The sequence below is a fragment of the Gossypium arboreum genome, chromosome 9 (genome assembly GCF_025698485.1).
Source record: "Gossypium arboreum isolate Shixiya-1 chromosome 9, ASM2569848v2, whole genome shotgun sequence".
Taxonomy (NCBI): domain Eukaryota; kingdom Viridiplantae; phylum Streptophyta; class Magnoliopsida; order Malvales; family Malvaceae; genus Gossypium; species Gossypium arboreum.
The window spans coordinates 3,263,583-3,277,527 of NC_069078.1; the positions used below are offsets into that span (position 1 = coordinate 3,263,583).

Here is a 13,945-nt window from a genome sequence, read left to right on the forward strand (position 1 = left end):
CACTGTCTTTAAATTTGAAATTGCACTAGGCAACTTGTGACCAAAGATGTAGGGAAATGAAGTAGATGGAAAATACAAACATTGTAGACATGCCGAATCTAATATAAAAGCAACAGTGAGTGATTTATTCCCGGTGGATTTTTTTGTCCATGCAAAAATATAGTAAGAAATGAATTGAGATAAGGTAGAAAAATCGAAGGATACTAAAATCTAAAAATTCGTACATAACTAAGAACAATAGTAACAACTGGAAAAATAAGTTAGAAACTCTTATCACATTCTAAAAGTTCAAGCAAGGATTAAAGGTATTATATTTTAGATAAAGTAATGATGTAATTTACGCACAGGCAAGGGCTTGAAAGTCTCTGATGGTTACATAGACTATGGAATGAGCTGAAATAGAGATGGGCGTGGAAGCATTGACAAGCTTTGGTTCCATCACCGGAATGTCGAATGTTTCTGTTGGAACCATTGGAACGTCATTTAGCAACACGATTTGACCTTGTATATTTCCAGCTAGCGCAGCCAAATGGTACTCCTCTCTATCCTTGGAACCTCTAAATTCAAAATTAGGCTTCGCAACATCTGTGGATCTCAAATTACGACTCTGGTGCTCGTAATTTGAAAGGGTGACGTTGAACGAGCTATCTTTCGACATGTTAATAAAAATGATAGTAATACCAGCCTACAAGAGAGAAAATGATGCTGATAACATTTAATAAAAATAAATAATTTGAAAAACAAAAAGTTTGCTCCATCAAAGTTGGATTACCTTTTTCTTCGCACAGTGAGCATATACACTCAAATTTGGGTTAGACAATTGAGTTACGGCAAGTACAGTACTTCCCATAAGCATGTGCCATAGAAGTGCACTAGAAACGAAACAAATTAATAAGATGAATTATGTTGGTTGCTATAGGGAAAAAAAGCAAGGATAAGGCTCACACTATCCGTGTGAAGATACGGACCCGTAGTAATCTGGATTGGGAATAGATGTTGTAGTATTAAGTAAAGCATAATTTCCATCGATTAGAGTTTGCCTGCAGAAGACCTTGTGATTGTAGGTTGAAGCCATTCCCAATTGATCAAGATACCTGTTAAGGGAGAAAAGTTCAACCGCGTGTTTTATTATACACAAAGAAAAGGTAGAGGTAGAAGAAAAGGAGAGAAAAATATTACCAATATCCATCAACAAAGGTTGGGGACAAATCTTTAGCACCGCCGTGAAGAGCTCTGCCATATTCAGAAACCCAAGCTCCCGACTGTGATTTAAACCTGTTGACAATATTCAAAACACCTTTATAGGTTTGGGCAACCTGATTTAAGTAAGATGGATCTTGAATCTTGGTAATCATGTTTGGATCATCACTTGCATATGCATCCATCGAATTAAGAAACTGACCCTACTAGTAATAAGTAAGCCTCTAAAAGCTCTTCAATGAACATTGAATTGAGACATATTTGGATACTAGGTCCAAGATTATAGATATGGTGTGTAACTCCATCAACAACATCATGTCCTGAAACTTTTAGGAAGGAATTAAACCATTTCTCATCATAATAGCCACTAGGACCTAAAACCTTTGGTTGAGTTTTGGGATCTGGGTGTAATTCTTTCACTAGATTCTTAAGTACTACTATGTCTTTTCCATATTGTTCAGCCTCAATGCTTGCACCCATGCCAGCTCCGGAGAGTTGATTTCCTGAAATAATAAATTGATTAAAATACAATTCGAAAAGTATAATGAAAAATAATCTCATGTAGAGCTTCGAGAAAACAAATTTAGTTACCAAATTCATAAGAATCAACTTTGTATCCCCTGGAAATAGTATACTTCATGAAATCCCTTGCATTTTGCGATTTCCAATCGCCAACCCAAAGACCCTTTTCGATTTGTGACCGATTTCTTCCGATAAGAGCATTCAACCCGAACGTAATCTTTACTCTTCAAAATGTCATATCAATAAAGTCAATGTCTTTACTAAGAAAAAAAATGGAATGTTTAATTATTTTTCAGAATAAATAGAAATACCAACCCAGTTTGATTGAAAATTTATTGTGTTCGTCCCATCTTGTCATGGGAAGGCAGCCCTGAGAGAATCCGAATAAACTATCTAAATTTTTCATGAAATTGGGGCAATTCTTAACTCCTCCTACTCCGTACACCACTTGATCTTGCAACGACCCACCAACTTTGACTCTTAAAGGATTGAATGCTGAAATTAATTTCAAAAATTAGTCTGAAATTGTTCTTACCAGCTTTGAACCAAGTTTAGTCCAACTCGTTCACACAACCACTCTTACGAGGTGGCTTTTAACAGTATTCGAATCGCAATATTTGTAATCTCTTTTGGACTACCATGGTTGAATTAATGATAGAGACATGTCATATTATATACGTAGAACTCACCTTTTATTGCATTTATCAGACCCTTCTTTTTCAAATCCTACGAAAAACATAAAGTACTAGAAAAGTCAAAATTTATGTAAAAGACATTGTTCATACACACACAATAAAATATTCTTACCAAATTTAAAACTCCAGCCTTTCCCCAAGGACATTGATTGTAGTTGCATTTTTCAGTAGGCTACCAATCCAATGTAGTGCATACAAAGTTATCATCTGTTTCACCAATTGATGTTGCTCCTTGAATCACAACATTCACAATTTGCGTCGACTAAAGCTATATCTGGGAAACAAGGATTGCTAGGCTAAATATGCATGTCAAACCCATATTCACGATATCTAGATATTAGGAAAGAGCGGGAAGAATTGAGGGTAATGCAATTGTAATCATGCATGCATTTATATATATGCGTGTATTAAAAGTTTGTTACAATTAGATACGAATTTAAAATTGGTTAGGAAATTTAATCGTGGTAAAGGCATCATCATCATTTTGTTTAAAAGTTACAGTTTTGCAGCTGCAACTAATTCCTTTTCAACTATGGTCGAGATAATAATTCCAACTCGTTAGTTGGCATGGAAATTTCATTTTAAAACCACTTTTGGGCCGTCTACCATTTAAATTCCAAATTAAAGGCTTGTATTGTTTCTTTAGCTTTTATGTCTTGTTGTCCGTATTGTCAATGGAATAGGAATGTGGGTTTTGTCACAAGGAAAATTGTATTTTGAATAATATTTTAACAAGTAAATATTGTATGTTAAGGAAGTATGCGGAGATTATATTATTGCAATAATTAAACCTATCATTAAACTTGAAATGTTAGAAATTCTGTGTCGACAGTAGTAGCATATTAGAAAAAGTTTCCCACATTTGTTTCTTCAAAAATTTTCCGGAGAGGACCTATCTACTTTCGCTCCAAAATCCTAAACCTCTTTCATGAATTTTCATAAACTCTATCGTATCTTAAAATATTTGCGTACATAAAAGAACTTTCAGAGTTATTTTAATTTACTCGATAATTGAAAGTAATATATATTTTAAATCAATTCTATCGTATATGGATTTCAGTAGAAAGTTTTTTTTTCCTTTGTTTTATAGAAAATATAGACCACTGGGTTTTTATAAGAGAAAGAATTGTTGGTTTTGAGAATTTTACTTCGGGCCTTTACAAAGCACATCTTAACGATGATGACATGAACTACCAAGACTAAGCAAGACTTGCCTTTGTTTTAAGTGTAATGAAACGCATAAAAAAATCAAACCGTTATAACCTAAAATCCAAACCCTATAGGGATTGTTTATTTATTTTCCTAAAACTTTCTGTCCTTTTTTATATTGAAAATTCGAAACCAATTAGGGAAGAACAAATGCCACCCAAGTGCCCATATTTCACCTTGTATACAATAAAACCCCAATAGCTAAGCCCCCTAGCTAGTGGATTTGACACTTGGCTCAGTTGGTGAAGTAGTACAAAATTCTTTATTTAAAATTTGCAAAGTATATTTTCCATCGAAATTCAGGGTTACTGACATTGCAAAATTACTAAAAACTATTAATTACATATGTTTGAATCTTTATAAACTTTATTATTTGATATAAATTTGTTTGAATTATTTATGTTTTTTTAATTTATGAAACTCCACCAACTGATGATTATATTGTGTAGATGTATTTTTTTCGCATTTGCACCTATCTTGTGTTTCTCTGAACCATTTAATTTTTTCTTAACAAACGAGAGGAGTTAACCCCCTATTCAGTTATCCCTTTTTCCATACATTTGAATAATATGGGGACTAGATTACCCTATTTTAATTTGAGATGGACTGAATTGCTCGTGTCCTAACATTTTATTGACGTAAATAGTCAATTTCGTCATTAATCGTCCTTTTTTGCACACTCTCTTATATACATGGACTAAATAGGTCTTGACTCTTTTGTACAGGGGCCTCCTGTGTTATTTTTCCCTACTAACTAAAAGAAGTAAAAGAGGAAGTATCGTGAAAAGAAAACAAGAATAAAAGAACAAAACAAGCCGTGGGAAAGTTATGAACGAATTGGTTGCTCATATTAGGCATCCAAGGCACGAGTGGAAATAGTACTCAAATCCCACAAAATCAGAATGAGGAGGTTGAAGTAGAACAATTTCAATCTTCAACGAGGAGAGGCCTATACCAGTTCCACAACGGCCCCAGACAAAGGAGGGCGTTCGTTATCCTTAATAAAGTTTCTTTTCGCCAAACATTGAAAAGGAATATTATTTTCTTCCAATAGCGTTCATTTAATTGTTTTTTTTTGTTATGTTGTAATATTTGGAAAAAAAAGGTATTTCTAAGGTAACTAAATGAGTTTCGATTACTTGTATTACATTTTATTGTGCTCATCTTTATCATTAAAACATGTAGGACACTGTCTTTAAATTTGAAATTGCACTAGGCAACTTGTGACCGAAGATGTAGGGAAATGAAGTAGATGGAAAAAAAAAAACATTGGAAACATGCCGAATCTAATATAAAAGCGACAGTTAGTGATTTATTCTCGGTGAATTTTTTTGTCCATGCAAAATATAGTAAGAAATGAATTGAGATAAAGGTAGAAAAATCGAAGGATACTAAAATCTAAAAATTCGTACATAACTAAGAACAATAGTAACAACTGGATAAATAAGTTAGAAACTCTTATCACATTCTAAAAGTTCAAGCAGGGTTTAAAGGTATTACATTTTAGATAAAGTAATGATGTAATTTACGCACAGGCAGGGGCTTGAAAGTCTCTGATGGTTACATAGATTATGGAATGAGCTGAAATAGAGATGGGCGTGGAAGCATTGACAAGCTTTGGTTCCATCACTGGAATGTTGAATGTTTCTGTTGGAACCATTGGAACGTCATTTAGCAACACGATTTGACCTTGTATATTTCCAGCTAGCGCAGCCAAATGATACTCCTCTCTATCCTTGGAACCTCTAAATTCAAAATTAGGCTTCACAACATCTGTGGGTCTCAAATTACGACTCTGGTGCTTGTAATTTGAAAGGGTGACGTTGAACGAGCTGTCTTTCGACAAGTTAATAAAAATGATAGAAATCCCAGGCTACAAGAGAGAAAATGATGCTGATAACATTTAATAAAAATAAATAATTTGAAAAACGAAAAGTTCGCTCTATCAAAGTTGGCTTAACTTTTTCTTCGCATAGTGAGCATATACACGCAAATTTGGGTTAGACTCTTGAGTTACGGAAAGTACAGTACTTCCCATAAGTCGGTGCCATAGAAGTGCACTAGAAACGAAACAAATTAATAAGATAAATTATGTTGGTTGCTATAGGGAAAAAAAGAAAGGATACGGCTCACACTATCCGTGTGAAGATACGGACCTGTAGTAATCTGGATTGGGAATAGATTGTCAAAACCTCTTTTTAAAATGTGCGGTTATTTTTGAAAACAGGAGTCGCCACCAACCTTTTTAGGTGTGATTGGATCACTTTATAAAATATTTTGGTCTACGAAATTATGAGAAAAGAGGTTCGGAAGTCGGTTGTGTACGAGGAAGGATTAGCACCCTTGCAACGCCCAAAATTGATACCAAATTGAATAATTTTGCCTTAATGTCAAAAAGTTGAAAGAATTTAGAAATAAGATTTCTTTTAAAACCATAATAATTTGAGTTAAAAAGAATCAAGATTCCTTCGTTTCAAAAGAATATAAACATCAAATTCAGCATGATTGGACACGATATTCTTAAACTTTCATAACTAAAATCATCTTGTGATTTTCAAACCTTATTTAGAAGGATATTTTAGGTATTTAGACAAACGGGAAATTGCAACCCAACATGTAGGGCACTACTTCCCGAATTCCTAATTACCAAAAAACATTGCCTTATTTTTAAAATTATTTTTGGATTGAATGAAATATAAAAGTTCCTTAAAGTGATGATGTATTTAACATATTACAAAGGATCAACATTAAATAAATTATCCTACATGATACCTACTTTAACAATACATGCAAATATGATGTAAAAAAATGATGGATAATGGCATAAATTACACAATATACGTTATTATGCATATATGATCATAGATAACATAAATATACACATTATCATTTCATGCAAAAATACAAAATGGCGAAATAATCAATATATCAATACAAATTAAACATACATAATAATATTTCATGCGAATATATTCTTAAAATAACAACATAAAATGATCAATTTTCATGCGAATATATATAACAATGAATAAATAACATAAAAAAAACAAATAGTCTATGAGATGAAATTAGCATATTAAAACAATATCTAATAAATACAAAAAGGATAAAACAATAAATAAAAATGAAATATATTAAGCAATATATAAGTAATAAAAAAATTTAAAAATAAAAATATAGTAGCTTGACATATTATAAAAAATAAAATAATATGTTATATTGGAGCAAAATTTTACAATAAATTTTGAATATAGACATTAAATATAATAACAATATATAGATGTTAGTTTATAGTAATTTACAAATTTAATAATAAATAATGAAATAATATATAATAAAAGAAAGATAATATAGGAATAATATATAATAATATATGATATGTAATAATATATATATATAAATAAAATATAATGAAATATAAATGATGTGATAAAATATCATATAAGGATAATACATATACTATTATTTAATAATAATTTAAAAAAATTAAAGATTTTACACAATTAATAAATAATAAAATAATACATAATTTATAATAGAATGAAAACACAAGGAATAATATATATATAGTAAAATATATAATATATACTAAATTTATAAATAAAATGTATAATAATATAAATAATATAATGAATAATATATAAAAATAATATATACTATTTTATATAACTAATATTTATAAATATATAAAGTATTTAATAAATTATGAAAAAATATTTACAAGGATTAAAATGAAATAAAACTAAAGTTTTAGGGCTAATTAAAAAAAAAAGATTTTAGGCCTAATTGGAACGTGCCCAAGATTACAAGGGACTCACTGGGCAATTTGCCCTAATCCCAAAACGGCGTTGTTCTTTAGAATGAATTTTAATGGCCATCAGGGCTAAATTGAAATAAAATATAAAGGTTAGGGCCAATTTAAAATAAAATGAATTTAAAAAAAACTAAAATTCAGGAGGATCAATTGGGCAATTAGCCCCTTTTAAAAAATGCGTGGATCCTACCCGGATCTCGGGTCAACGCGCGGATCCTAGATCTATACGGTGCCGTTTTGGTACTTATCAAATTAAGTAAAACGACACCATTTTGATTACACTATTTAAGCCAGTTTAATAGCCTGAAATTCATTTCAGAAGCCCCTTTTAAAAAAAAATCTTGAAATTCTCTGAAATGAGAGAGAAGAGGTTAGTCCGGGCACCGGTCTCCAACTATGGGGCAGCACCTGCATACGCGCCACACGCGCCGTCGTACGCGGCGGTTTGAGGGTTAAAAACCTTCGTCCTTTCAAGCGAAACACAGGTAACCTCTCCTTCCTTTTAAACCTCAACAAATTCTTTGCAAAAATAATTAGTATGCGCCTCGAAAAATAAAGAACAAGGTACAAGATTAAATCACCTTTGAGAAACTGCTTGTATCTCTCTGAATATTTCCGTATATCTGTTTTATTTCTTTTTCAAAAAAAAAACCCTACCCTTACATTGTTTCCCTTCGGGCTTTTATAGCCTTATACAATATATTTACAGATTTCAATTTTATTTTCTTGCCATATTTGTTTTGTCTTTGTTGTTTCTTTCCCTCTTTTTCAGGTAACAGCGAAGAATCTGGCGGTAAATGCGCCGATTATGGCGCGAGATGGAGTTGGAGTTACGGTGCTGATGGAGGGCTACTGGAACGGCGCGAGTCGAAAAGGCACGACGATTGGGCATTTACGGCGCGAAGCTTCTGGAAACTCTAGGGTTTCCAGATTCGATTTAGGCACTGGGCCTTGCTAGTTTGGGTCCAGTTTGGGTTTTTGGTGTTTGGGCTAAAGGTGTAACCGGGTATAGGTTTCCAGGCTTTGGGCTACACTGAGTTGGGTCAAGGGTGTAACTGGCTAGTGGGTTTAGGTATAACCGGGTGTAGGCTTATTGGGTTAAAAATGTAAACGGGTATAGGGTTAATAGATTTGGGCTAACCGAGTTTTGGACTATAAATGGACTTTATTAATAAGTTTCGTTTTTATTTATTTATTTACGGGCCAGGCAATTTTGGTCATTACATAGATGTTGTAGTATTAAGTAAAGCATAATTTCCACCGATTAGAGTTTGCCTGCAGAAGACCTTGTGATTGTAGGTTGAAGCCATTCCCAATTGATCAAGATACCTGTTAAGGGAGAAAAGTTCAACCTCGTGTTTTATTATACACAAAGAAAAGGTAGAGGTAGAAGAAAAGGAGAGAAAAATATTACCAAAATCCATCAGCAAAGGTTGGGGACAAATCTTTAGCACCGTCGTGAAGAGCTCCTTGATTCGTAAACCCAAGCTCCCGACTGCGGTTTAAACTTGTTGACAATATTCAAAACACCTTTATAGGTTTGGGCAACCTGATTTAAGTAAGATGGATCTTGAATCTTGGTAATCATGTTTGGATCATCACCTGCATATGCATCCATCGAATTAAGAAACTGACCCTACTAGTAATAAGTAAGCCTCTAAAAACTCTTCAATGAACACCTGAATTGAGACATATTTGGATACCAGGTCCAAGATTATAGATATGGTGTGTAACTCCATCAACAACATCATGTCCTGAAACTTCTAGGAAGGAATTAAACCATTTCTCATCATAATAGCCACTAGGACCTAAAACCTTTGGTTGAGTTTTGGGATCCGGTGTAATTCTTTCACTAGATTCTTAAGTACTACTATGTCTTTTCCATATTGTTCAGCCTCAACGCTTGCACCCATCCCACTCAGGAGAGTTGATTTCGAAATAATAAATTGATTAAAATACAATTGAAAAGTATAGTGAAAATAATCTCATGCGAGCTTCGGAAAACAAATTTAGTTACCAAATTCATAAGAATCAACTTTGTATCCCCTGGAAATAGTATACTTCATGAAATCCCTTGCATTTTGCAATTGCCAATTGCCAACCCAAAGATCCTTTTCGATTTGTGACCGATTTCTTCCGAGAAGAGCATTCAACCCGAATGTAACCTTTACTTTTCAAAATGTCATATCAATAAAGTCAATGTCTTTACTAAGAAAAAAATGGAATGTTTGATTATTTTTCGGAATAAATAGAAATACCAACCCAGTTTGATTGAAAAATTTATTAAGTTCGTCCCATCTTTCCATGGGATGGCAGCCCTGAGAGAATCCGAATAAACTATCTTCATTTTTCATGAAATTGGGGCAATTCTTAACTCCTACTCCGTACACCACTTGATCTTGCAACGACCCACCAACTTTGATTCTTAAAGGATTGAATGCTGAAAGTAATTTCAAAAATTAGTCTGAAATTATTCTTACCAGCTTTGAACCAAGTTTAGTCCAACTCGTTCACACAACCACTCTTACGAGGTGGCTTTTAACAGTATTCGAATCGCAATATTTGCAATCTCTTTTGGACTACCATGGATGAATTAGTGATAGAGACATGTAATATTATATACGTAGAACTCACATTTTATTGCATTTAGTAGACCCTTCTTTTTCAAATCCTATGAAAAACATAAAGTACAAGAAAAGTCAAAATTTATGTAAAAGACATTGTTCATACACACACAATAAAATATTCTTACCAAATTTAAAAGTCTAGCCTTTCCCCAAGGACATTGATTGTAGTTGCATTTTTCAGTAGGCCACCAATCCAATGTAACGCATTCAAAGTTATCATCTGTTTCACCAATTGATGTTGCTCCTTGAATCACAACGTTCACATTTTGCGTCGATGAAAGAGATATCTGGGAAACAAGGATTGCTAGGCTGAATATGCATTTCAAATCCATATTCACGATATCTAGATATTAGGAAAGAACGGGAAGAATTGAGGGTAATGCAATTGTAATCATGCATGCGTTTATATATATGCGTGTATTAAAAGTTTGTTACAATTAGATACGAATTTAAAATTGGTTAGGAAATTTAATCGTGGTAAAGGCATCATCATCATTTTGTTTAAAAGTTACAGTTTTGCAGATGTAACTAATTCCTTTTCAACTACCTTCGAGATAATAATTCCAACTCGTTAGTTGGCATGGAAATTTCATTTTAAAACCACTTGTGGGCCGTCTACCATTTAAATTCCAAATTAAAGGCTTGTATTGTTTCTTTAGCTTTTATGTCTTGTTGTCCTTATTGTCAATGGAATAGGAATGTGGGTTTTGTCACAAGGAAAATTGTATTTTGAATAATATTTTAACAAGTAAATATTGCATGTTAAGGAAGTATGTGGAGATTATATTATTGCAATAATTAAACTTATCATTAAACTTGAAATGTTAGAAATTCCGTGTCGACAGTAGTAGCATATTAGAAAAAGTTTCCCACCTTTGTTTCTTCGAAAATTTTCCGGAGAGGACCTATCTACTTTCGCTCCAAAATCCTAAACCTCTTTCATGAATTTTCATAAACTCTATCGTATCTTAAAATATTTGCGTACATAAAAGAAATTTCAGAGTTATTTTAATTTACTCGATAATCCAAACCCTATAGGGATTGTTTATTTTATTTTCCTAAAATTTTCTGTCCTTTTTTTATATTGAAAATTCGAAACCAATTAGGGAAGAACAAATGCCACCCAGGTGCCCATATTTCACCTTGTATACAATAAAACCCCAATAGCTAAGCGACCAACCTAGTGGATTTGACACTTGGCTCAGTTGGCGAAGTAGTACAAAATTCTTTATTTAAAATTTGCAAAGTATATTTTCCATCAAAATTCGGGGTTACTGACATTGCAAAATTACTAAAAACTATTACTTACATATGTTTGAATGTTTATAAACTTTATTATTTGATCTAAAGTTGTTTAAATTATCTATGTTTTTTTTAATTTATGAAACTCTACCAACCGATGATTATATTGTGTAGATGTATTTTTTTCACATTTGCACCTATCTTGTTTTTCTCTGAACCGTTTGTTAGAATTAAGTGACCTGAATTCTTATTTAAATAAAATATGATGGAAAATAAAATAAAAGTAAAATCCATATAGAACTAGACTTCTTTTATTTTGTTTTAGAATAAGGTTTTTTAAACCTTATTAAACTCCATCTATTTTATATTGATTAGGATAAGGTGTTTCAATCCTACTAGAATTTGGCTTTATAAGCCTATAAATAGACATAGTCTATTCCTTTTATATTGATTCAAATTTTTGACATAGTGAATTTTCTTCTCTTCTGCCCGTGGTTTTTTTCCCGAAAGGGTTTCCACGTAAAATTTGTGTGTTATTTTATTTTATTTTATTTTATTTTTCACAAATTGGTATCAGAGCTTCTGGGTTGTTCATCCCAATCACAGTAATGACATCTTTGAAGTATGAAATTCTGCTGTTGGATCGCAATACCAGATTTGCATTGTGGCAGATTAAGATGCAAGTAGTTCTTGTGCAGATGGATTTGGAGGATGCCTTGCTAGGGATAAATAAGCTGCCTTCGACACATTAACAGATGAAGAGAAGAAGCGTAAGGATCGAAAGGCGTTAACACAATTACATCTACATTTGTCCAACAAAATTTTGCAGGATGTGATGAAAGAGAAGACTGCCGCTGCATTATGGAAGAGGCTAGAACAAATATGTATGTCGAAAACTCTAACAAGCAAGTTGCATATGAAGCAGCGTCTTTATGTTCATCGTTTGGAGGAAGGTGCGTCTGTACACGAACACTTAACAGTGTTTAAAGAAATTCTTTTAAACTTGGAGGCCATGAGTTTCAGTATGATAAGGAAGATCTAGGGTTGATTCTACTTTGTTCGTTGCCCCCGTCTTATTCCATCTTTAGAGACACGATTTTATATAGCCACGAGTCTCTCACAATTAATGAGGTTTATGATTCTTTAACCGCGTATGATAAGATGAAGCATCTTGTGGTTAAACCCGACTCTCAGGGAGAGGGTCTCATTGTTCGTGGGAGACAAGATTGGAATGCTGATGATGATCGTGGTAGAACACAGGAACGGAATCCTCGTGGTAAATCTAAGGGTAGATCGAAGTCTTCAAACAGAGGTAAAACTTGTAACTTCTGCAAGAAGAAAGGGTACATTAAATCTGAGTGCTATAAGCTACAAAAGAAGATTAAAAGGGAGGCTACGAATCAAAAGGGAAAACAACCAGAAAATTCCGGTGAAGCTGATGTTGTAGAAGATTACAGTGATGGTGAACTTCTAGTCACTTCTATCAATGATTCTAAAGTAAGCGAGGAGTGGATACTTGATTCAGGCTGCACCTTCCACATGAGTCCAAATCGGGATTGGTTTACAACTTACGAAACAGTGTCTGAAGGTGTTGTTTTGATAGGAAATAATGCTTCGTGTAAAATCATAGGTGTTGGAACAATTAAAGTTAAGATGTTTGATGGAGTTGTCAGAACACTTAGTGACATACGGCATGTTCCAAAATTGAAAAGAAATTTAATTTCATTGAGTACTCTTGATTCAAAAGGGTACAGACACACAACTGAAAGTGGGGTTTTAAAGATTTCCAAAGGGTCCCTTGTTGTGATGAAAGGGCAGAGAAAGATTGCCAAGTTATATATTTTGCAGGGCTCTACTATTACTGGTGATGCAGCTGTCGCTTCCTCTTCCTTTTCAGATGATGATATTACTAAACTTTGGCATATGTGCCTAGGGCATATGAGTGAGAATGGCATGGCAGAATTGAGCAAAAGAGGACTTCTGGATGGGCAAGGAATTTGCAAACTGAATTTCTGTGAGCATTGTGTTTTTGGGAAGCAAAAGAGAGTTTGATTCACTAGAGGAATCCATAACACGAAGGGAACTTTGGAGTATATTCATTCTGATCTGTGGGGGCCATCCAGAGTGCCTTCGAGAGGTGGAGCTAATTATATGCTAACCTTTATTGATGATTTTTCCAGAAAAGTTTGGGCGTTCTTCTTGAAGTAGAAAAGTGATGTGTTTTTCGCATTTAAGTATTGGAAAATTATGATTGAAAAATAGACGGGAAAACAGATAAAATACCTCCGCACAGACAATGGCTTAGAATTCTGTTCTGATCAGTTTAATAGATTGTGCAAGTTAGAAGGGGTCATGAGACATTTGACAGTTCGTCATACTCAACAGCAAAATAGCGTTGCAGAACAAATGAACAGAACAATCATGGAGAAGGTTCCATGTATGTCGTCAAATGCCAACTTACCGAAGTCATTTTGGGCAGAAGCAGCCTTTACTGCATGTTTTTTGATCAACCGATCTCCATCCGTTGCCATTGAGAAAAAGACTCCACAAGAGGTATGGTCTGGTAATCCTGCTAATTATTCTGATTTAAAGATTTTTGGGTGTCCTGCATATGCTCATGTTGATAATGGAAAATT

General features: G+C 33.4%; 1 protein-coding gene and 1 pseudogene across 1 annotated transcript; both read right to left on the reverse strand.

The window, feature by feature from the left end:
- Positions 1 to 337: 337 nt before the first annotated feature.
- On the reverse strand, positions 338 to 1,385 carry LOC128280741 (heparanase-like protein 1). The gene is made up of 4 exons (XM_053019076.1): positions 1,180 to 1,385; positions 969 to 1,094; positions 773 to 872; positions 338 to 685 (listed from the first exon to the last, which is right to left on the reverse strand). The coding sequence occupies exons 1-4, from the start codon at positions 1,383 to 1,385 to the stop codon at positions 338 to 340; spliced, it is 780 nt and encodes a 259-aa protein (XP_052875036.1).
- A 4-nt stretch (positions 1,386 to 1,389) lies between these two features.
- LOC108455029 (heparanase-like protein 2) lies at positions 1,390 to 10,399 on the reverse strand (annotated as a pseudogene).
- Positions 10,400 to 13,945: the final 3,546 nt, after the last annotated feature.

Excerpts from the sequence above, each read along its gene's own strand:
- LOC128280741 (XM_053019076.1), bottom strand. The coding sequence starts at position 1,385 with ATGGATGCATATGCAAGTGATGATCCAAACATGATTACCAAGATTCAA. Across the intron at positions 873-968 it reads CCCAATCCAGATTACTACGG|TGCACTTCTATGGCACATGC; the intron begins GTCCGTATCTTC and ends TTTCGTTTCTAG. Across the intron at positions 686-772 it reads CTCACTGTGCGAAGAAAAAG|GCTGGTATTACTATCATTTT; the intron begins GTAATCCAACTT and ends TCTCTCTTGTAG.